The sequence below is a fragment of the Papio anubis genome, chromosome 14, assembly GCF_008728515.1.
Source record: "Papio anubis isolate 15944 chromosome 14, Panubis1.0, whole genome shotgun sequence".
NCBI lineage: Eukaryota > Metazoa > Chordata > Mammalia > Primates > Cercopithecidae > Papio > Papio anubis.
This window is the reverse complement of record NC_044989.1, coordinates 63798336-63823246: the sequence shown is the minus strand read 5'-3', so window position 1 is coordinate 63823246 and position 24911 is coordinate 63798336. Positions and strand designations below refer to the sequence as shown.

General features: G+C 36.7%; 1 protein-coding gene across 12 annotated transcripts in view; it reads left to right on the top strand.

Moving 5' to 3' along the window:
* WDPCP (WD repeat containing planar cell polarity effector) overlaps positions 1-24911 on the top strand; it is a 479815-nt gene that overhangs the window by 153655 nt on the left and 301249 nt on the right. For all 12 annotated transcript variants that reach the window (XR_002516673.2, XR_002516674.2, XM_021924873.2 and 9 more), the window contains one exon: positions 158-349. Coding sequence is in view for 10 of the 12 variants with exons in the window: in XM_021924873.2 (XP_021780565.1) it covers positions 158-349 (192 nt within the window). In the remaining 2 variants the exon portion in view is untranslated. The remainder of the gene's footprint in view (positions 1-157; positions 350-24911) is intronic.

Below are 24911 nucleotides of genomic sequence, written 5' to 3'. Positions count from 1 at the left end.
AATTTGGTAAATTCTGACACCTTCTTAAGCACATGTTTAACATGCATATTTATTTGCATGTAACTACATTTCCAGATGCTTTAATTTTTGTAATACTTGAGGATTTTGCATCTTTTAAAGAAACGTTTCATGTATGCTTTTTTTCCTTAATCATTAGATTTTCTATTATGAAATACCTGGCCCAATAAACAAGACAACAGAGCGACATCTAGCTATCAACTATGTTCATGATAGAGTTGTTTGCTGGTGGCCACTGGTCAATGATGATGCTTGGCCTTGGGCCCCCATTTCTTCTGAAAAGGACAGAGCCAATCTACTCCTCCTGGGTTATGCTCAAGGAAGACTAGAGGTAAATCTAAAACAAATATGTACATTTTAATAAAGTGTAAATAAAATAGGATTATTAGATTTTCTGTTCTGAAATAAATGTGAATTATTTTTTACCTATAATTTGTTTTTTCAAATATTCAGAAAAGGAAATTACATATGAAATGAGATCCTAAAAAGTATCATATCTAGAAGATACCCAGACAATTCCAGGGCTGGCTAGAATAGTATAGTAATTAAGAGTCTAGGCTTCCAGGTTCAAATGCTAGCTCTGCCACTATGTAACTTCCTGTCCTTGACCAAGTTACTAATTTGTATGTGCTATAGCTTCATTATTTGAAAAATATGGTTAGTGATGATAAATGAGTTAATACATGCATTTAGAGCAATATCAATATATAGTAAGCCCTGATTCACTGTTCACTATTATGACTCTTGTTATTATCATTATTAGTTCTATTATTACTGTTTACTCATGATATCATGCCTGTGAAAGCTTTTGTTACCAATTACTCTCTTCAAACCTCTGTCAATTAATGAACATTAGTTAAATGCCTATACTGTGTAAGTCCCTGTTGTGCCAGACCACATTTGGGGCAAGGATATTTAAGGAGAGCTATAGATTATAAGGTCAGGACAGTATCCTCTCAATTCATGATAATGGTTTGATCATTCATTCATATATGTGAACCTATGTGTATTTTCAGTTTGTACTAGTACTTTGGTTACAAAATTCTCTGTTTTTGTTGTATTATAACTAAAAAACAAGCTCCCTCTCCCCCACCTTCTTATGTAGGTAAAATAGTATGTTCCTGTGTTTGCCTCTAAATCAATTATGTTTTAGACTTTTAAGGAGTATTTCCCAGAGTCAGCATTTGAGATAAGATGAATAAGTTTAAGTTTTCTCTATCCCTACCTACCTCTCCTGGTTTTATAAACTTTCAGGCTGTCTTTTTAAGACTGAAGAGTCCTAAAATTTGATGTGTAATATATATGTATGTATGTATATACGTCTTCTGTAAAAATCCTCTTAATCACCTGTAGATTTTTTAGTTTCCTTTTTCTGGAACTTTTCTAATTCTGTTACAGTGACTAAAATCACTTGTAGTATCGGTGTGGATTTTATGAGGCTAAATAAGTGCTCTATTCCTACTCACTTCCTGTTCATGACCAATATTTTCTTGATCTTGAGCTCAGAAGTTCATTGAGTAAAAGACTTTGTTAAAATGACTTAATGTAATTAAGCTAATTAGAATTCAATTAAATGGGTGTCTTATAATAAAAGTAAAAATAATTAAATTAGCTTTTAGTTATATATTTTACAAATTACCTTTCTTTGAAATGAGTCCTTATATGAAATTAGGACTGTCCTAAAAGGATATTACATAGTCTACATACCTCATTGCCTGGTGTCATCTAGATCATGGACTTTGGAGTTGAACAAACTTGGGGTTGCCTGTTGGTTGCACCATATACTAACTATGTCACCTTAATCAAGTTTACTACCTCTAAACTTCTGCCTGCTTCTAGCTAATTCTATGTTCCGTGGCTGAGTAGATCACCTACCCTATCTGACTTTAGTTTTCTTACTTTTAAAACAATAGATTTAATTCAGATAGGTCACTTCTAGGTCTTTTACAGCTCTAAAAAGTGCTTCTATGGATCCTGAAGCACAGATCTGATTTAGACATTGCCTGCCCAAAATTCTTCTGTAGATGCTAAAACCAAACTCAGCTTCAGCACTAAAAAACCTACCCTGATTGCCCTTGGCCTACCTTTCCAGTGTTGTTTCCTTCCATGTCTTAGTCAAATGAATTTACTTGCTGACTCATTATTTCCTACCTCTGCATGTGCACATTAATGGTATTTCTACTTGAAATAGCCATATCATTTAGCAATTACTGAGCATGACCATGGGGTAGGCACTGTATTTCATACTAGGGGATATGAATAAGAAACTATCCCTGCCTTCAAGGATCTTAGTGTCTGCCAGTAAGAGACAAATATGAAAATGTGTAAGTGCATTAAAGTGTTAATGATGCTGTGGGTAGAGTATGTGTAAGCTATAGTGAGACCCAATGAAAAGTGGTGGTCGATTCTACTTAGATATTAAGTAGGGAAAATTGAAGAGGCTTCCCAACGTGCTTCAATATGTGCTTGGCACACAGTTTTACTTTTTTTTATTATCCTTTCTTATCTAACCTTTCTAGAGTTGATATCAAAGTTTTACTAGCTCTGTGGAACAATCTGGCTAGCTTTTTCCTTTTCTCCTCTCTGCAACAGTACCAAAAGGAATTGATACTTGAAAGTCTGGTAAAACTTACCTGTAAAATTTCCTGGGTGTGATGTCTTTCAAGGAGGGTAGATTTTTTTCATTATTGATTCCATTTTTAAAGGGTTTTTTTTTCTTTTGTTTCCATAATTGGTGTTTCTAGAAAATTATTCATTTTATGTATTTGAATATTTTTTCATAAAGTTGTATGCAAATTTGTACATGATTCTTTATTCACCACTGATTGTATAATTCCCTCCCTTTTGATCTTATTAAGATATATAATTCATTTTTTGTCAAGAGCTTTTGTTTTAGGAATTGGCCCTTTCAGTTATTCTATCTACTGGTAAAATTTGTAAAGATTTCTTTTTTACAGCTTCATGTGAAATTCATTATGCAAAAAGTATAATCTTGTAGAATAAATGTCTAGGGCACTAATTGTTTTTCTTGTGTGTGTGTGAAGCCATAATCTTTAAATATGAAGTAGAGAATTTTTTTTAGAATATCAGGAACCGAAAGTACCAGTTTATTAAAGTAGTATTCAGGCATATTCCTTTAATTTTTTTTTTTTTCAGTAGCAGCCAAGGGACTTCTTGGACTAATCATCAGAATAAAGATAGAATATGCTCTTAAACCCTAAAATTCAAACTAAAAAATTAGCAGCCTTGTAGAGAAGAAATTTAATCATTGGATCTATTGAACTATAGAATTTTAAAAAAACATTTATCATCTAGGTTCAATCAGAAAAGATAATAGCTTTTATTTGGACAATGGCAGGATCCTAGAGCAGTAGTTCCTAGCTTTGACAACACATTAAAATCACCTACGGGGCTTTTAAAAGAGGCCCACCCAGACCAGTTACATCAGAATCTCTGGAGGGGAGGGAGTATCAGTATCTTTTATGGGTTCCCTAGGCGATTCTCATGTGCATACAAGTTGAGAAACACTGCTATACGCAAACTTAAAAAAATGTTTCTGAGCCATCTTTTTTACATAACAGACCATGAAAAGGATAAAGCCCACATACTGAACCAAATGAGAGTTTTAACAGTAGATTCTAAGTAGAAAATTGGCTTACCAAGCAGCTAAAAACAAAACAAAATAAACAAAGGAAACACAGAAATAAACTCTCTGTGACTGAATTATGTGACTTTCAGAGGAGAAACATTTTAAAATTATTTTATGGATATTAGAAAACTGCTGGTCTAATTTCACACCACAGAACCCTAAGCAACAGTCCATTTTTTTTTTTTTTAAAGATGAGTCTCGCTTTGTCTCCAGGCTGGATCTCAAGATCTTGGCTCGCTGCACTCTCTGCCTCCCAGGTTCAAGTGATTATCCTGCCTCAGCCTCCCAAGTAGCTGAGACTACAGGCACGCACCACCATGCCCAGCTAATTTTTGTATTTTTAGTAGAGGCAGGGTTTCAACATGTTGGCCAGGATGATCTCGATCTCTTGACCTCGTGATCTGCCTGCCTCGGCCTCCCAAAGTGCTGAAATTACAGGTGTGAGCCACTGTGCCCAGCCCAATAGTCCATATCTTAATTAGAAGAACACAACAGAGAGAATTATGTAGTTTAAGAAAAACTTCTTTTGAAAAATATACAGTAAATAGTACAGAAAAAAATTTTTTATCAGTAAATTCATTTAAAATATTAATATATCTTAATGGTCTATATGTAGATTATCACATATAACATGGTAGTTGTTTTCATTTGAATTTCCACATATTCTTTTTGTTTTATTTTTCAACTTATTTTAGAATTGGGAGGTACTTGTGCAGGCTTGTTACAAAGGTATATTGCAGGTGGCTGTGGTTTGGGGTCTGATTGAAACCATCACCCAGGTACTGAGCATAGTACCCAGTAGGTAGTTTTTAGTCTTTGTCCTCCTCCCTCTCTCCCTGCTCTACTATTAGTCCCCACTGTATATTGTTCCCCTCTTTATGTCCGTGTATATAACCAGTGTTTAGCTCCCACTTATAAGTGAGAACTGTTGTGTTTACTTTTCTGTCCCTGCATTAATTCACTTAGGATAATGGCCTCCAGCTGTATCCCTGTTGCTGCAAAGGACATACTTTCGTTCTTTTTTATGGCTGCATTGTATTTCATGGGGGGTGTGTGTGTGTGTGTGTGTGTGTGTGTGTATCACATTTTCTTTAGACAGTCCACCATTCGATGGGCACCTGGGTGGATTCCATGATTTTGCTACTGTGAATAGCACTGCAATGAATTTACAGGTGCATGTGTCCTTTTGGTAGAATGATTTATTTTCTTTTTGGTGTATACCCAGTAATAGGATGGCTGGGTCGAATGGTAGTTCAACTCTTAGTTCTTTGAGAAATTTCCAGACTGCACTCCACAGTGGCTGGACTAATTTACATACCCACCAACAGTGTGTAAGTATCCCTTTTTTTCTGCAGCGTCACCAATTTCTGGTATTTTTTGACTTTTTAATGAAAGCCATTCTAACTGGTGTTAGATGGTATCTCATTTTGGTTTTGATTTCCATTTCTATGATAATTAGTGATTATGAGCATTCTTTCATATGTTTGTTGGTGATTTGTATGTCTTTTGAGAAATTCGTTTCCTTTGCCTACTTTTTATAGAGGTTGTTTTTTGCTTTTTGATTTATGTTCCTTATAGATAGTATGTATTAGACCTTTGTTGGATGCACAGTTTACAAATATTTTCTCTCATTCTGTAGGTTGTCTGTTTACTCTTTTTATAGTTTCTCTTGCTGTGTAGAAGCTCTTTAGTTTAATTAGGCCCCACTTAATTTGTGTTTTTCTTGCATTTGCTTTTGAGGACTTTACCATAAATTCTTTGCTAAGACTGATATTGAGAAGGGTATTTTCCTAGGTTTCCTTGTCGTATATTTATAGTTTGAGGTCTTACATTTAAGTTTTTAAAATGAATTAATTTTTGTTTAATTTAATTTAATCATGAATTAATTTTTGTTTATGCTGATAGGTAGAGTTCCAGTTTCATTCTTCTGCACATGAATAGCCAGCTATTCTAACACTATTTATTGAATAGAGAGTATTTTCCCCATTGCTTATTTTTGTCAAGTTTGTTGAAGATCAAGATGGTTGTAGGTGTGTGACTTTTTTTCTGGGTTCTCTATTCTGTTCCATCTCTAGGTTGCTTTGGGAATTATGGCCATTTTAACAAGAATGATTCTTCCAATTTCTGAGCATGAAATGTTTTTCCATGTATTTGTGTTGTCTCTGATTTCTTTCAACAGTATTTTGTAGTTCTTATTGCAGGTATCTTTTACCTCCCTAGTTAGCTATCTTCCTAGGCATTTTATTCTTTTTGTGGCTATTGTGAATCGGATTGCATTCTTGATTTGGACATTATTGGTGTAGAAAAATCTTGCGTGATTACCCTGGCAAGGACTTCCAGTACTATATTGAATAGGAATGGTGAGAGTGGGCATCCTTGTCTTGTCCCAGTTTTCAAGGAGAATGCTCCCAACTTTTGCTCATTCAGTATGATATTGGCTGTGGGTTTGAAATAGATGGCTTTTATTATGTTGAGGTATGTTCCTTCGACACCTATTTTGTTGGGGGTTGTTAAAGGATGTTGGATTTTACTGGAAGCCTTTTCTGCATCTATTGAGATAATCGTGTGGTTTTTGCCTTTAGTTCTATTTATGTGATAAATCACATTTATTGATTTGTGTATATTGAACCAACCTTGCATCCCATGGATAAAACCTACTTGATTGTGGTGAATTAACTTTTTGACGTGCTGCGGCTTTGGTTTGCTAGGGTTTTGTTAAATATTTTTACATCTATGTTCATCAGGGATATTGGCCTGAAGTTTTCTTTTTTTGTTGTGTCTCTGCCAGATTTTGGTATCGGAATGATGCTGGCTTCGTAGAATGAGTTAGGGAGGAGTCCCTCCTCCTCGATTTTTTTTTGGAATAGTTTCAGTAGGATTGGTACCAGTTCTTCTTTTTACGTCTGGTAGAATTCGGCTGTGAATCCATCTGGTCCAGGGCTCTTTTTGGTTGGTAGGATTTTTATTACTGATTCAATTTCGGAACTCATTATTGGTCTGTTCAGGTTTTCACTTTCTTCCTGGTTCAATCTTGGGGGGGTTGTGTGTTTCCAGGAATGTATCTATTTCCTATAGATTTTCTAAGTTTTGTGCATGGTGATGTTCATAATAGTCTCTAAGGATCTTTTGCATTCCTGTGGAATCAGTTGTAATGTCATCTTCGTCATTTCTGATTGTGCTTATTTGGATCTTCTTTCTGTCTTTGTTAATCTAGCTAGCACTCTATTAATCTTGTTTATTCTCTCAGAAAACAACTTTTGGTCTCATTGATCTTTTGTATGGATTTTTGTGTTTCAATTTTGTTTGGTTCTCTGATTTTGGCTATTTCTTTTCTACTGCTACCTTTGGGGTTCATTTGTTATTTTTTTCCTAGTTCCTTTAGGTGCAATGTTAGATTGTTAATTTGAGAGCTTTCTAACTTCTTGATGTAGGCATTTACTGTGGTAAATTTTCCTCTTAACACTCCTTTCACCCAGAGATTTTGTATGTCTTGTCTCTGTTTTCATTAATTTTAAGAATTTTAAAATTTCTGCCTTAATTTCATTGTTTACTCAACAGTCATTCAGGAATAAGTTGTTTAATTTCCATGTAATGTTGTGGTTTTGGGAGAACTTTTGGTATTGATTTCTTATTTTTATTGCAATGTAGTCCAAGAGTATAGTTGGTATGATTTTGATGTTTTTAAATTTATCGAGACTTGCTCTATGGCCAAGGAGGTTGTCAGTTTTTGAGTGTGTCCCTTGTGCAGATGAGAAGAATGTATATTCTGTGGTTATTGGGTGGAGTATTCTCTTATGTGTCTATCAGGTCCAATTGGTCAAGTGTCGCAATTTAGTCCAGAACTTCATTTTCAGTTTTCTGCCTTGATGATCTGTCACATGCTATCAGTGGGTTGTTGAAGTCTCTCTCTATTATTGTGTGGCTAAGTCTTTCACATAGGTCAAGAAGAACTTGTTTTATGAATGTGGGTGCTCCAGTGTTGGGTACATATATACTTAGGATAGTTAGATCTTCTTGTTGAATTGAATCTTTTTTTATTATGTAATACCCTTCTTTATCCTCGACTATTGTTAAAGTCTGTTTTATCTGATGATGAGAATAGTGGCCCCTGCTCTTTTTTGATTTCTATTTGCATGATAGATCTTTCTCCATCCCTTAGTTTGAGCTTGTGGATGTTGTTAAATGTGAATTGCCTCTCTTAAAGACAATAGACACTTGGACCTTGTCTTATTCAACTTGCAACTCCATGACTTTTAAGTGGGATGTCAGGACCATTTACATTCAAAGTTAATACTGATATGTGAGATTTTGATGCTGTCATTGTGCTATTAGCTGGTTGTTTTGTAGATGATGTGTAGTTGCTTTTGATGTGTAGTTGCTTTATAGTATTTGTGGGCTATGTGCTTACTTGTGTTTTTGTGGTAGCAGGTATTGTTCTTTTGTTTCCATGTTTAGCACTCTCTTAAGGACCACTTGTAAGACTGGTGTACTGGTAATGAATTCCTTTAGCATTATCTGTTTGAAAAGGATTTTATTTCTTCTTCACTTATGAAGCTTAGTTTGGCGAGATATGAAATTCTTGGTTGGAATTTCTTTTCTTTAAAGATACTGAAAATAGGCCCCCCTTTTTTTTTTTGAGACAGAGTCTCACTCTCTCACCTAGTTTGGAGGGCAGTGGTGTGATCTTGGCTGACTGCAACCTCCGCCTCCGGGTTCAAGCGATTCCCCTGCTTCAGCCTCCTGAGTAGCCGGGACCACAGGTGTGCACCACCATGCCCAGCTAATTTTTTTATTTTTTAGTAGAAACGGGGTTTCGTCATATTGGCCAGGCTGGTCTCGAACCCCTGACCTCATGATCCGTCTGCCTCAGCCTCCCAAGAGTGCTGGGATTACAGTCGTGAGCCACCATGTCCGGCCACCATTTTTGCCTTTTAAGTTTCTGCTGAGAGGTCTGCTGCTAGCCTGATGTAGTTCCCTTTTTAAGTGACCTGACCCTTCTGTGTAGCTCCCTTTAAGATTTTTTCTTTGAGGTTGACTTTGGGCAATCTGAAGAGTATGTGCCTTGGGGATGGTTGTCTTTTATAGTATCTTGCATGGGTTCTCTGTATTTCTTGAATTTGCATATCAGTCTCTCTAGGAAGATTGGGAATGTTTTCTTGGACTATATTCTCAAATATGTTTTCCAAGTTGCTTACTCTCTCTTCTTCCCTTTCAGAAATGCCAGTGAGTCATAGGTTTGGTTTCTTTACATAATCCCATATTTTGCAGAGGTTTTACTCATTTTTAAAAATTCTTTAAAAAATTTTTGTCTTACTGAGTTGATTTGAAGAACTGGTCTTTGAGTTCTGAGATTCCTTTCCTAGTTTAGTCTATTATGTTGTTAATGCTTCCAACTGTATTTTGAAATTCTTGTAGTGAATTTTTCAGTTTCAGAAGTTGAGTTTGGTTGTTTCTTAAAATGGCTATTTCATCTTTCTACTCTTGAATCATTTTACTGGATTCACTGCGTTCTGTTGGGTTTCAGCTTTCTGCTGAATCTTGATGAGCTTCATTGCCACCCAGATTCTGAATTCTATGTCTGCCATTTCTGTCGCTTCAATCTGGTAAAGAACCATTGCTAGGGAGCTAGTGCACTTGTTTGGAGGTAAGGGGACACTCTGACTTTTGAATCACCAAAGTTCTTATGCGGATCCTTTCTCATCTGAGCGGGCTGGTATTCTTTTGTGTTTTTGGATTTGCTGTCGTTGAATGGGGCTTTTTGTTTTTATATAATTTGTTTACCTTGAGCTTTTAACTGTGGTGCAAGTTGAGTATAGTCAATAGGCTTTGTTTCTGGATGCTTTCAGAAGGCCAAGCGTCTGCACAGGATCTTCATCTGTGGCTAGATTCTTGCCCTCGGTTTCACAAGCTATGTATACTGGAGTATTTTTGGTGGTGTAATTTAGGCTGCAATCCAGTAGATGGCGCTTAAGAGTAATGACTGGCAGATAAGTTCTTAGCCACGTGGCTCCTGTGTTTCAGCACATTCGCAGCATCTCTCTGTGGTGTAGGAGAAAGATAACCCTCTCACCAGATCCATTCCCGGGCCTTAGGGGATCCCCCTCTGATCACTCGCACCACGCTCAATACCTTTGTTAGGTGTTCTAGGCCTCAGACTTTCTTAGATAGGGGCTGTGGCTGGCAGGCTATACCCTTCCCAGATAACCCTGTGGAGGGAGGCATGCCCCAGGCCCGCACCAGCCCACAAATACCCATGTTTCACTCTTCTGAGTGTTCTGAAAGTGGGAGCTCTTCCCCCGCTTACATGCTGGCCACAGATCTCAGCTTGGCTCCCCTGATCTGTGTGTTGTAACCCTGGGGGACTGGGCCTGGGCCTGCAGCTTTGCTCTCTGGCCCCTGATTTGGGTGCCAGCCCTGCTGGGGCAGTCAGAGTGCTCCAAGGCCACCAGCAAAACACTCAGGCTGGGCAGTGGAAGCTGTGCTATGTACACAATCTTGCAAGAGTGGCCAAGCAGGGGCCTTGGAAGGGGCTGGTGAACAGAGAGGTGTGAAGAACAGTCATGCCTCAGTCCTATGAGAAAGACAGTCCTCTCCTGGCTCAGTGGTCAATTGGGGATAGAACTACTTGGAGGAAAATGGAGAACCTATGACCACATTTTGCTGCAGCTGCCCCACTTGCAATAGCTGACGCACGCGCCCCCGACCCCTGCACCCCCCCACACACCGCGCGCCTCCCTGGGCTCCATGCTGGCTGAATCTCTGTCTCTGCTTACACTCTGGGCAGATACCCCTGCCAATTCAAACGTGTACGGGGGTTGTGGGATCTCTTGTAGCTAGGATCCCAGAGGTAAGCGGCGAGAGAGCCGTTCCCCTGCCGTCACTTCACACACCCTTTCCTTAGGAGATGTTCAGGGCCAGGATCTAGTCCTGGTGCTCAGCAATCCCACGCAGGGTTCCTAGCTTCCTCTATCTTCAGCTTTGTGTCTGTATCCCTCTCTATTGAATGTCAGTGTTTTTTCTCTGAAGATCTGTTCCAAGTACCTTGGCTTACTCAATATTTTGGTCTCTCTTAGTGGTAGAGGTACGTCCTGGCTGTGTCTAGTTGGCCATCTTGTCCCTCATTAATCTCCACATACTTTTAATATTTCTTTTTGGAAAGCTATTACCATCCTCCTAGAACTAGCATTTTATTCATTTGCTTTGTCACATAATTCATTTGTCAACAAATACCTTTAGCTTGAACCAACTTTTATCAGTAATGTGAACCAGTATCAATCATGTGATGACAACCTATTCTGCCCTTACTTTAGTATCTAAGCAAGTACTTTAACTTTTCAGATGTGTAGACTTGATAATGCTTTCTGAGTATGGTGGTAATTTCATGATCTCTTACTCAGAACAGGTCCTTAAATTTGTTTACCAAATTAACCAAAAATATATAAGCAGAGCTATTAAACCTTAAAATATGCTGTCATAAACATATTTTAAATATGGTAAAACATAACATCATGAAAACAATTTTCCCATAAGGAGAAAAAGCTATTTTTCCAAGGATTTTTCAGGAGCAGTAACTGATGGGAAAGTAATAATGTAACCAACTATTAATGTAATTTGATACAGTAGGCATTCAGAAGACATTTTAAATGCATCCAACTGAAAAGACAAAATACTTAAGAAACCTATCTTCCCCCAAAATGCATATACTGTGTTAGCTTTCAACCAGTGACAAAGATATTCTGCTTTAGGGATGGCAATTTTTAAAGAAACCTCTTTATTATAAAATAAAGCACACATAAAACCACACAAAATAAATGCATAGTTTAATGAGCTATTACAAAGGAAACACTCTTGAAACCACCATCCAAGCGAGGAAATAGAACAGTGCAGGCACCCAGAAGTACCTCTACGTGCTCTGTCGTGATCTTAACCTCTTCCCTGTCCCCCAAAGTAACTACTATCATGACTTTTTATCACTTTCTTGTATACCCATATAGCTTTTATCACCGAGTATGCATCCCCAGAAACCACAGTTTAGTATTAGCCATTTAAGACATTTTAATGTATATCTTAAATCTCTTTTAATGTACAAGTCTCCCATCCATCCTTTCTTTTTCTGTAAAATTTGTCTGTTGAAACTGTAGTGTCCCACAGTCTGGATTTTGTTGCTTGCATATTCATGTTTGGTTCAATATGTTTCTCTGTTATTTGAAAATTCCTCAAGTTACTAGTCAGTTTTGGCAAGACTATATGAGATGGTGTGTTTTTCGTCAGGAGGCACATAATTTCATATTTTCTCTCAGTTCTTTCTCTTTTTTGATGTTAGCAGCTATTCGATGTTCAATGCCTAGATCCATTAATTCATTAGGGTTGCAAAATGGTAATATTATAATTATATTATTTATTTTTCATTGATTACTTGGGATACTTTTATAAAGAGACACTTCTACTCAACTCCTATATGTTTCCCAATGGTTGTACTTATATAGGATAAACAGAACAAATGTCTGGTTATTTTCTGTTTACCAGTTTTTGAGATAATGAATTGATTCTTTAGTACTCTCTGAATGTGCCCTGTTAGTGTTTGTTTTTAAAATAGCATTATTAATTCATGAATTTTAATACATTTGATTTGATGGGGTCCTAAATTATAACTGTTATCCTTTGGAAGCTCAGATTGTCCCATCTTAGGCCAGTGGGAGGCTCTTCAGGTTGACTGTTCTTTTTGTATGGCCTCAGTAGTCTTGGGTAGCTTCTTTCTATCTGGTATGACAGTATATTCCTTGTTTATCTTGTATATTTTCTGCCCCACACCTGGAATTAGTCAGTTCTCCAAGACAATGTGGTTTCCTTTTTAATGGAAAATGGTATTTTACGCCCAAGTCAGGGTGTTAGGGATATTAGGCTGTTGTTTTTGGGTTGATCATTGTTTCTAGGTTTCTTCAGTAGAAAGAGTTGGAGATTTTATATATATACATATTCGTAATGAATCCATGCCAATACTTACAACTCAGATTCAGGACTACAGAGTTTTTAGTTTAACCTCTTCTGTATTACATTTATATCTCCTTCTTTCTGTATCAAAAGTCCTAGTTTGTAGGGATACAGGATAAATAAGAATATCCTATAATTTCTCACTTACTTTGACTCACAGTACACACTTAACAGTCTCAGGATAATCATGTTAATACTACCACTACATATAATGTTCTCTTTCTTTTAATCTTCATCTAGTTGTCCATGGGTTTTGGGTTTTGCCCTTTAGTTTAACTGTCTGTTTTATGTGGGGACTTACAGAAATTAAAAATCTGTGGTACCCCCGTGACAGCTCTCCAGGATTAGAGATACCATGTTCATGGTCATGATGAACACCTTTAGTTTGAACCAACTTTTTGTGAAAGCTTAAGGCCTGTGTTTAGATTCACATTTTTGCATGTAGATGTCCAGTTGTTCCAGCACTATTTCTTTAAAAGACTATCCTTTCTCCATTGAACTGCCTTTGCTACTTTGTCAAATATCAGTTGATTATATTTGTGTGGGTCTATTTCTGGTCTTTCTATTCTGTCCCATTGATCTATTTGCCTGTTTTTTAAATGAAATAAAGTTTTTAATATATTGTGTTGACTGTTATGACAAGTAGTTCTGTGGATTGGAGGATTTTATTAATATAAACATAATTTGTAACTTTCACATACCCAAAAATATGCATAAAGAAATGCTTTTACTTACTAGTAAATATGTGTGTTTTTATAAACTTTTCTTTTTATGCTTGTAAAACATTTATATATTTATCCTGTATACAGATGACAGATTTCATTGAAAACTATTACAAATAAGAGGGGCATCCCTTTGAAAACAATTGCTATTATTTTGTTTTTAATTGATAATTTGAATAAGTAAAGATGTAGAGCAATAGGGAAGTCTCATTCACTATTATTGTAGAGTAAATTAGTAAACTCTAAGGCAAGCAATTTAGCAATAGGTAATATAATTGAAGGTGAGTATCCTACACTAAGAAAAACTGGCCCATGTGCACAAAGAGGCATGTACAATAGTGTTCATAGCATCATTGTAGTAGTAAAAATACATTAGAAACAACTTAAATGTCTACCAACAGGAAAATGAAAACATCTTGTGGTGAATTCAGAGGGTGGAATGCTCTACGGAGTTTAAATGACTGAACTAGAGCTATGTGATCATGTGAAATCTGAAAAGAATAAGTTGAGCAAAAAGAAATTACAGTATGACAAAATACAGTAACATTTGCATAAAATTTTAAAACATTCAGAATAATGCTATAACACATTGTTCTTGATTGATGATGAAGTAGTAGTATACATAGGATTAAATACCAAATTCATAATAGTGTTGCATCTGGGGAAGGAGGCAAGGGAATGGGATTTGGCAGGCCTTAAATTTATCTATGACATTCTTTCTTTCTTCTTTTTTTTTTTTGAGATGGAGTTTCGCTCCTGTTGCCCAGGCTGGAATGCAATGGTGCCATATTGGCTCACCACAACCTCCGCCTCTTGGGTTTAAGCGATTCTACTGCCTCAGCCTCCTGAATAGCTGGGATTACAGGCATGTGCCACCAGAGCCGGCTAATTTTTCTGTTTTTTTTTTTTTTTTTAAGTAAAGACAGGGTGTCTCTATGTTGGTCAGGCTGGTCTCGAACTCCTGACCTCAGGTGATCCGCCCACCTTGGCCTCCCAAAGTGTTGGGATTACAGGCGTGAGCCACCGTACCTGGCCAATATTTATTTCTTTAAAAGAAATGAAGCAAAAGGATAGTATTTCATGAAACTGGTTTTCACATTTATCATATTATTCTAATTTTATGTGTTTTTTGAATCCATCATGGTAAAAAAGTAAAAACAAAGTGCCTTTGATCTCCTGTTTCTAAAAATTTCTACAAAGTAAGGAGGGAAATAGAGATTTCAGAAAAAAATTCTGCTGATAAGCTAAGAACTTTTGGTTGCTGCATAATATTGTAAATGATTGTAATAGCAAAAAATAATCGAAACATTGAATGTTTACCTACAGGAAAATGAAACATCTTGGTTACTTGATGGCACTTACCGGTGAAAGTTTTCAGTTCCAGAAAAGGCCACTTTAAGTAATTTTTTTCCTGATTTATGTATCGGGTGACCTTAAAAGGATTATAATAGATATGTTCCATACCTGAAACATGAAACATGAGGATCTTAAGCCTATCTCTGACTATTGTTTTTCTGCTGTTTGTGTTTTCCTGATTTTAAATATCTTCCAGAGATTGGCATTAATCATATTGACTGATTATTTTTCTTCCACCTTTGATGGCATTTGGATCGATTCTATCTACATTTTTCAAATGTAGCTTTTTAAAAATTAAAATGAATCATTTCAGTGATGTATTTTTCAGCAGGTTTCAACCTTAAATAAGATAATGTATGACTGATTTATAGCTGGCTAAAACAATCACTTTAAGATACACTAAAGGGGTTGGGCACAGTGGCTCATGCCTGTAATCCCAGCACTTTGGGAGGCCAAGGCGGGTGGATCACGAGGTCAGGAGTTCAAGACCAGCCTGGCCAAGATGGTGAAACCCCATCTCTACTAAAAATACAAAAATTAGCTGGGCATGCTGGCGGGTTCCTGTATTCCCAGCTACTCGGGAGGCTGAGACAGAGAATTGCTTGAACCCGGGAGGTGGAGGTTGCAGTGAGCCGAGATTGCGCCCCTGCACCCCAGCCTGGATGAGAGAGTGAGACTCCATCTCAAAAAACAAAAACAAAAAAACAAAAGATACACTAACGAATAAACTACTACCTTGTTCATCTTTGAAACTGGGAAATCCCAGGACTTTTAGGGACTCTTTATCTTTTCTACTCTTTCTTAGTTGGAATTTTTCAGTTCTTATCATTTCTTTCTTTACCACACAGTTTTCTTTAAAAGCAAAAAAAAAAAAAAGAAAAGAAAAACAATACACTGGACATTGGCCATCCATTTCTTGTGTAACAGTCTTCCCTCCCTGGCCATTTTTAACACTGCATAGCCTGTGGTTTAGCTAACATACTGCCTGTGTTTCTGTGCATTTCTTCTTTGTACTACCCTATTGCCTTAGAATTAAAACAGAGGTATTTTCCTTTAGATTTTTAGACTTTCATCAGACTTTTCACCTCATAAAAGTTTTTTCTTCATCTCTTAATTATCTGTACTGTTTTTCCCCTTCTCATTGTTTGCCTTTTCACCATGCCTTTGTTAGAACTTTTTACCCTGTTTGTTATCACAGGCATTCCCTTTTGAATTCTAATGACCAGTTCCTGAAATCTCTGACATATATTTTAAGAATCTTTAGTTATTAGATTTCAGAATTCACCAAGTCTAGGAAGTACCTGAAGACAGGATTAAGACCAAGAACCCAGTAAGTGAAGGAATTCTTGATCATGAAGTTTGTTGATAACAATAAGCATGCCTCATGGAAGATGGGAGTAGACTTCAAATTAATCTTGATAGATTACACTAATGTCATCAACCACTATCCTGTCTTTTTGGATTCTTCTGTCTCCTTTGTACTTTTCTTCAGGGCATTGTCATTTAACATTTCTCCCTTCATTACACGCCATATATTTTGTTCTTTTTTCTTAGCATCATATCTTGGACTTGGTCATCTCTTGACTAGTAATTCAACCTAAGCTGATTTTGGGAGAAAAACCAGCTACATGAATATAGGATGAGAGATGTCTTAGTATGGACAAGTTTGGATTTTTAAAAGTCTGTTTTTTTTCTAGGTATTTTCAATAACTACATAATTCTATTTGGTGTTTGCACCTTCTTATTTGCATGAGTCTGCGAACAGAACATCTTATAGGTAGAAAATACATTAACATATTTTTGTCTTTATATTGTTCTTTAGTCAATAGAGTACACTCTAATAACTTTAAAGCTGCTAAAATGCAGGTATTTGCACTTCATCATCTTGGTCTATCACATTAGCATTTTCCTAGAAGAACTGAATGAAATTTTCTTCTACTGATTGCCTTATTTTATCTGAGCCCATTTTTATTAATGATTGTCCATTTCTCCCTACTTTTTAAATACAAAATGTCTTACTTCAAAATTCTAATTGAAATTCCAATCTACTTTTTCTTTCAATTAAAAATATTAATATAACACTTAATGTTGTTTCACTCTTCTTGATCGACTTAAATTTTTGCACTAAGGGTCTGTGCTGTGTGAATCAAATTACTTATAAACATTTCCCTGTGCAGATTTGTTGTCTCTACATGCTTATTCTTGTTTCTTGTTTATTATAGTACATGATACCTTTATCATAGCAGTATACAAATTTATTATTTTCATAGACATTATTTTCATTATTTCATAGACATAGAAACAGAAATGTTTCATTCTAATAATATTGGTTATTTTTAAAAACCACATAACTATGAATAAAAATAATTTAAAATTATGAAATTAAATATGAAATGTATATTTTATTTGAAACATATTCCATCAATAGTGTTTATTGAGCCACTACCATATGCCAACTACAGGGTTAAATTTCATAAATCAATTACATGAGTTGAATATTAACTTCCAAGTGACATCCTCACTATGTTTAAAACAGTTTGCACTATATAAACATCAGCCATAAATTCTAAATAACCAAATATGGATTTTATTTAGTGTCTGTGTTTTTCATTCTTTTTGTTGTTTCATTCTGCTATTCTCGCCAAATGATCCTGGGCTTTCTCATTAGAAACAACAATAACAGGCGCTATTTACTGAGTGCTCCTCTGTCCCCTGCATTTAGTTACATTATTTTTAATTTGTGCAGTAATCCTGTAACACAAGTGAATAAATCCTTATTTTACAGATGAGAAAACTGCAGTTCTAAGAGGTTATCTTGCTCAAGATCTCAGCATTCTCTATTGTCAAAACAAGGGATCAGGCCCTGTTATTTGCCTTTTTAACTGTACAGTGTTGTCTCTGGGTATTAGACAGGGTCAGGTCCAACTCAGAATTATATTCTGAACCCAGGTATTTAAACTACTTTAAACATAAAAGTATTTTGGGCCAGGCGCGGTGGCCCACACCTGTAATCCCAGCACTTTGGGAGGCCAAGGTGGTTGGATCACGAGGTCAGGAGTTCGAGACCAGCCTGGCTAACGTGGTGAAAATCTGTCTCTACTAAAAATACAAAAATTAGCTGGACATGGTAGCGGGGGCCTGTAATCCCAGCTACTCGGGAGGCTGAGACATGAGAATCATTTGAACCCGGGAGGCGGAGGTTGCAGTGAGCTGAGATTGTACCATTGCACTCCAGCCTAGGTGACAGTGAAACTCCGTCTCAAAAAAATATATATTTTGGGTGTTAATGCTAATGTCATATCATTATAAGGGTCATATAAACTTGACCCTGTTTGTTCTTGACATTCTACTACCTTCAAAAGATTCCAGCCAAGTGTGGTGGCTTGTGCCTGTAATCCCAGCACTTTGGGAGGCTGAGGCAGGTGGATCACTTGAGGTCGGGAGTTCGAGACCAGCTGGGTCAACATGGCGAAACCCTGTCTCTATTAAAAATACAAAAATTAGCTGGGTGTGGTGGTGTGCACCTGTAATCCCACCTACTCAGGAGGCTGAGGCAGGAGAATCACTTGAACCCGGGAGGCGGAGGTTGCAGTGAATCGAGATTGTACCACTGCACTCCAGCCTGGGTGACACAGCAAGACTCTATCTCAAAATAAAAAAAAAAAAGAAAAGAAAAAAAGGAAGAAAAGGTTCCATGCAACAGCATAGGAGCAACTTGGTTTTCCTTTTTATCTTCTATATAAACAGATGCAAAACTAGCAATAATGTTTTGTATTTGTATAATTTTTGTTTTGAGGAGATAATTTAGTTTTTATTTGGTTCATTTTAGGATTTTTTTTCATTTACATTTACAAAGCATTATCTTTATTTTTACTGCAAATCAATCAATGAAAGAATGAAGCATCTTTATGAGAAGTCAGCTTATTAAGAACTTCCCCTTCCAAACTTTTTCAACCATTCAGAGCAAAGTTACCTATATTATTAGCTACTTGACAAAAAGCACAAGCTTCTTTCTTTTCCACTCCAAAGTTAACAGGCTGTACTGTCATTTGCCCTCTTCTCAGTCCCTTCACCTTTTTCTCACTCTTCTTTCTTCTGTGGGGTTCCCTCAACCTCACTTAAGGTTCCCAGTGCCCTGTGGTTCCCATTTCCTCTTTCTGATTGTATAAAGGAAAAGCTGATATAGTCATGTAAACTTACTAGTTACCTATGCTTGACAACATGCAGCATGTCTTGCAGAGATCTTGGTTTTTAGAGTCAGACAGACCTGGATTCAAACTGCAACTCTATCACTTATTAGTGGGGACCAAGTGCAATTTATACCATCCTTCTGACCCTCAATTTCCTTATCTTTAGAATGCAGATTACAATACCTAACTTTGGGGTATCGAAAATATTAAATAAGACAATGCATGAAAAGTCACACAGTGTCCTATTGTCTTGCTTACTACTATTATTGATGAGATTACTCTTTATCGAAACTTATGCACACTCAAGTATTTTGCTTTGTTTTGTTATAGACAGTCTTGCTCTGTCACCCAGCCTGGAGTGCAGTGCCATGATACTAGCTCACTGTAGCCTCAAACTCCTGTGCTCAAGTGATCCTCCCACCTCAGCCTCCTGAGTACTAGGATTATAGGCACATGCCATCATGTCTGGCTAATTTTTAAAATTTTTTTGTAGAGACGAGGTCTTGCTAAGTTGCCCAGGTGGGTCTCAAACCCTTGGGCTCAAGTAATCCTCCCGCCTTGGTGTTACAAAGCACTGGGATTATACTAAAGTACTTTTTTTAATCTTCAAACTTTTATGGTATCTTTATACTGTGCAAGACATTTTCCACCCTTAAATGAGTGTTACCCATCTATCATTACGTGGACAGTTAGTTGAGAAGACAGCAAGTGATCCTCTAGCCTTGACTGGCTTTTAAGGGTAATCTGGGATTGGCAGCTGGGGAAAGGGGGTACATATGTCCATGGTCTTACTCCCCTTTTTATTATTTTCCTGTAACTTATTGGGGTAAAGGTGATATTTGGTTATATGAGTAAGTTCTTTAGTGATGATTTGGGAGATTTTGGTGCACACATCACCCAAGCAGTATACACTTCACCATATTTATAGTCTTTTATCCTTTGCCCGCCTCCCACTCTTTCTCCCAAGTCCTTTGTGTCATTCTTAGGCCTTTGCATCTTTATAGCTTAGTTCCCACATATCAGTGAGAACATATGATTTTTGGTTTTCCATTCCTGAGTTGCTTCACTTAGAGTAATAGTCTCCAGTCTCATCCAGGTCACTGCAAATGCTGTTAATTCATTCCTTTTTATGGCTGTGTTGTATTCCATCATATATATATGTGTGTGTGTGTGTGTATGTATGTATATGTATGTGTGTGTGTGTGTGTGTATCTCACAGTTTCTTTATCCACTCGTTGATTGATGGACATTTGTGTTTATTCCATGATTTTATAATTGTGAATTGTGTTGCTATAAACATGCCTATGCAAGTATCTTCTTAATATAATGACTTCTTTTCATCTGGGTAGATACCCAGTAGTGGGATTGCTGGATCAAATGGTATTTCTACTTTTAGTTATTTAAGGAATCTCCATGCTGTTTTCCATAGTGGCTGTACTAGTTTACATTCCGAACAGCATTGTAGAAGTGTTCTCTGATCACTGCATCTACGCCAACATCTAGTGTTTTTAAAATTTTTTTATTATGGCCATTCTTGCAGGAGTAAAGTGGTATTGCATTGTGGTTTTGATTTGCATTTCCCTGATCATTAGTGATGTTGAGCATTTTTTCATATGTTTGTTGGCCATTTCTGTATCTTATTTTGACAACTGTCCATTCCATTCCTGTCCTTAGCCCACTTTTTTTATGGGATTGTTTGTTTTTTCTTATTGGTTTGAGTTCGCTGTAGATTCTAGATACTAATACTTGGTCAGATGTACAGATTGTGAAGATTTTCTCCTACTGGGTCATCTGTTTACTCTGCTGACTGCTCCTTTTGCCTTGCAAAAGCTCTTTAGTTTAAGTTCCAGTTATTTATCTTTGTTTTTTGTTTTGTTTTGTTTTGTTTTGAGATGGAGTCTTGCTCTGTAGCCCAGGCTGGATCTCAGCTCACTGCAAGCTCCACTTCCCAGGTTCACACCATTCTCCTGCCTCAGCCTCCTGAGTAGCTGGGACTACAGGCACCCACCAGCACACCTGGCTAATTTTTTTGTATTTTTAGTAGAGACGGGGTTTCACCATGTTAGCCAGGATGGTCTTGATCTGCTGACCTTGTGATCCACTCGCATCAGCCTCCCAAAGTGCTGGGACTACAGGCTTGAGCCACTGTGCCTGGCCTTATCTTTGTTTTTATTGCATTTGCTTTTGGGTTCTTGGTCATGAAATCTTTGCCTAAACCAATGTCTAGAGGGGTTTTTCCAACGTTACCTTCTAGAATTTTTATAGTTTCAGGTTTTAGCTTTAAGTCCTTAATCCATCTTGCGTTGATTTTTGTATAAGGTGAGAGATGAGGATCGTTTCATTCTTCTACATGTGGCTAGCCAATTATCCCAGCACCATTTGTTGAATAGGGTGTCCTTTCACCACTGTATGTTTTTGTATGCTTTGTCTAAGATCAGTTGGCTGTTAAGTATTTGGGTTTATTTCTGGATTCTTTATTCTGTTCCACTGGCCTGTGTGCCTATTTTTATACCAGTACCATGCTGTTTTGGTGACTATGGCCTTATAGTATAGTTTGAAATCAAGTAGTGTGATGCCTCCAGATTTGTTCTTTTTGCTTAATCTTGCTTTGGCTATGTGGGTTCTTTTTTGGTTCCATATGAATTTTAGAGTTGTTTTTCTAATTCCATGAAGAATGATGGTAGTATTTTGATGGGGATTGGATTTAATTTGTAGATTGCTTTTGGCAGTATGGTCATTTTCACATTGATTCTACCCATCCATGAGCATGAGATGTTTCCATTTGTTTGTGTCATCTATGATTTCTTTCAGCAGTGTTTTATAGTTTTCCTTGTAGAGATCTTTTGACTCCTTGGTTAGGTATATTCCTAAGCTTTTTTTTTTTTTTTTTTGCAGCTATTGTCAAAGGGGTTGAGTTCTTGATTTGATTCTCTGCTTGGATGCTGTTGTATAGAGCTACTGATTTGTGTACATTAATGCAAAAACTTTGCTGAATTCTTTTATCAGTTCTAGGAGCTTTCTGGAGGAGTACTTAGGGTTTTCAAGGTAAACGATCACGTTGTTAGCAAACTGACAGTTTGACTTCCTCTTTACCAATTTGGATGCTTTTTATTTCTTTCTCTTGTCTGACTGCTCTGGCTAGGACTTCCAGTACCGTGTTGAAGAGGAGTGGTGAGAGTGGGCATCCTGTCTTTTTCCAGTTTTCAGAGGGAATACTTTCAACTTTTCCCCATTCAGTATTATGTTGGCTGTGGGATTGTCATAGATGGCATTTATTACATTGAGGTATGTCCCTTATGTGCCAATTTTGCTGAGAGTTTTAATCATAAAGGGATGCTGGATTTTGTCGAATGCTTTTTCTGCATCTATGGAGATGATCATGTGATTTTTGTTTTTAATTCTGTGTATGTGGTATATCACATTTATTGACTTGTGTATGTTAAACCATCCCTGCATCCCTGTTATGAAACCCACTTGATCATGGTGGATTACTTTTTGGATATGTTGTTGGATTCAGTTAGCTAGTATTTTGTTAAGGAGTTTAGCATCAATGTTCATCAAGGATATTGGTCTGTAGTTTTCTTTTTTGGTTATGTCCTTTCCTGGTTTTGGTAAACGGTGATGCTGGCTTCATAGAATGAATTAGGGAAGGTTCTTCCTTTCTCTATCTTGTGGAGTAGTATCAAAAGGATTGGTACCAATTCTTCTTTGAATGTCTGTTAGAATTCTGCTGTGAATCCGTCTGATCCTGGACATTTTTTTGTTGGTAATTTTTAAATTACCATTTCAATCTCACTGCTTGTTATTGGTCTGTTCAGGGTATCTAATGCTTCCTGACTTAAGCTAGAAGGGTTGTATTTTTCCAGGAATTTCCCCCTCTCTTCTAGGTTTTCTAGTTTATGTGTGTAAAGGTGTTCATCGTAGCCTTGAATGATCTTTTGTATTTCAGTGGTGTCAGTTGTAATATCGCCTTTTTTGTTTATTAGTGAGGTTATTTGGATTTTCTGTCTTCTTTTCTTGGTTAATCTGGCTAATGGTCTATCAATTTTATTTATCTTTTCAAAGCACCAGCTTTTTGTTGTATTTATCTTTTGTATTTTTGTTTAAATTTCATTTAGTTCTGCTTTGATCTTGGTTATTTCCTTTCTTCTGCTGGATTTGGGTTTGGTTTGTTCTTGTTTCTGTAATTCCTTGAGGTGACCTTAGAAGGTCAGTTTGTGCTCTTTCAGTCTTTTTGATGTAGGTGTTTAGGGCTATGAACTTTCCTCTTAGCAGCGCCTTTGCTGTATCCAAGAGGTTTTTGTAGGTTATGTCATTGTCATTCAGTTATAAGAATTTTTAAATTTCCATCTTGACTTCATTTTTGACCCAATGCTTATTCAGGAGCAGGTTATCAAATTTCCATGTATTTGCAAGGTTTCAAAGGTTCCTTTTGGAGTTGATTTTAGTTTTATTCTACTGTGGTCTGAGAGAGTGTTTGATACCATTTCAATTTTCTTCAATTTATTGAGGTTCATTTTATGGACTATCATATGGTTTACCTTGGAGAAGGTTCCATGTGCTGTTGAATAGAATGTGTATTCTGCGGTTGTTGGATGAAATGTTCTGTATGTTAAGTCCATTTGTTCCAAGGTGTAGTTTAAATCCATTTTTTCTTTGTTGACTTTCTGTCTTGATGACCTGTCTAGTGCTGTCAGTGGAGTATTGAAGTCCCCCCCTATTATTGTGTTGCTATCTATCTCATTTCTTAGGTCTATTAGTAATTGTTTTATAAATTTGAGAGCTCCAGTGTTAGATGCATATATATGTTTAGGATTGTGATATTTTCCTGTTGCACAAGGCCTTTTACCTTTATATAATGTCTCTCTTTGTCTCTTTTAACTGCTGTTGCTTTAAAGTTTGTTTTGTTTAATACAAGAATAGCTATCCCTACTCGCTTTTGGTGTACATTTGCTTGAAATGCCTTTTTCCACCCCTTTACTTTAAGTATATGTGAGTCCTTATGTGTTAAGTGAGTCTCCTGAAGGCAGCAGGTAGTTGGTAGGTAAGTTCTTACCCATTTTGTAGTTCTGTATCTTTTAAGTGGAGCATTTAGGCCGTTTACATTCAATGTTAGCACTGAAATGTGAGGTGCCCTTGCATTCACAGTGCTATTTGTTGCCTGTGTACTTTTGGTTTTTTGCTTATTGTTTTGCTTTATAAGTTGTATTTTTGTTTTATAGGTCCTGTGTCATTTATGGTTTAAAGGTGTTCTGTTTTGATGTGTTTCCAGGATTTGTGTCAAGATTTAGAGCTCCTTTTAGCAGTTCTTGTAGTGGTTGCTTGGTAGTGGCAAATTCTCTTAAGCATTTGTTTGAAAGCAGTCTGAAAAAGATTGTATCTTTCGTTCGTATATGATGCTTGGTTTCAATGGGTACAAAATTCTTGACTGATAATTGTTTTGTTCAAGGAGGCTAAAGATAGGACCCCAGTCCCTTCTAGCTTATAGGGTTTCTGCTGAGAAATCTGCTGTTAATCTGATAGGTTTTCCTTTTTAGGTTACCTGGTGCTTCTGTCTCACAGCTCTTAAAATTCTTTCCTTTATCTTAACTTTGGATAACCTGATGACAATGTGCCAGGCAATGCTCTTTTTGCGATGAATTTCCAAGGTGTTTTCTGTGCTTCTTGTATTTGAATGTCTAGGTCTCTAGCAAGACTGGGGAAGTTTTCCTTGATTATTCCCCCAATTATGTTTTCCAAACTTTTCGAATTCTCTTCTTCTTCAGGAACACCAATTATTCTTAGGTTTGGTCGTTTAACACGATCCCAGACTTCTTGGAGGCTTTGTTCATATTTTCTTATTCTTTTTTCTTTCTCTTTGTTGGAAGACCTTGTCTTCGAGCTCTGAATTTCTTTCTTCTACTTGTTCAATGCTATTGCTGAGACTTTCCAGAGCATTCTGCATTTCTGTCAGTGTTTCCGATGTTTCCTGAATTTTTCATTGTT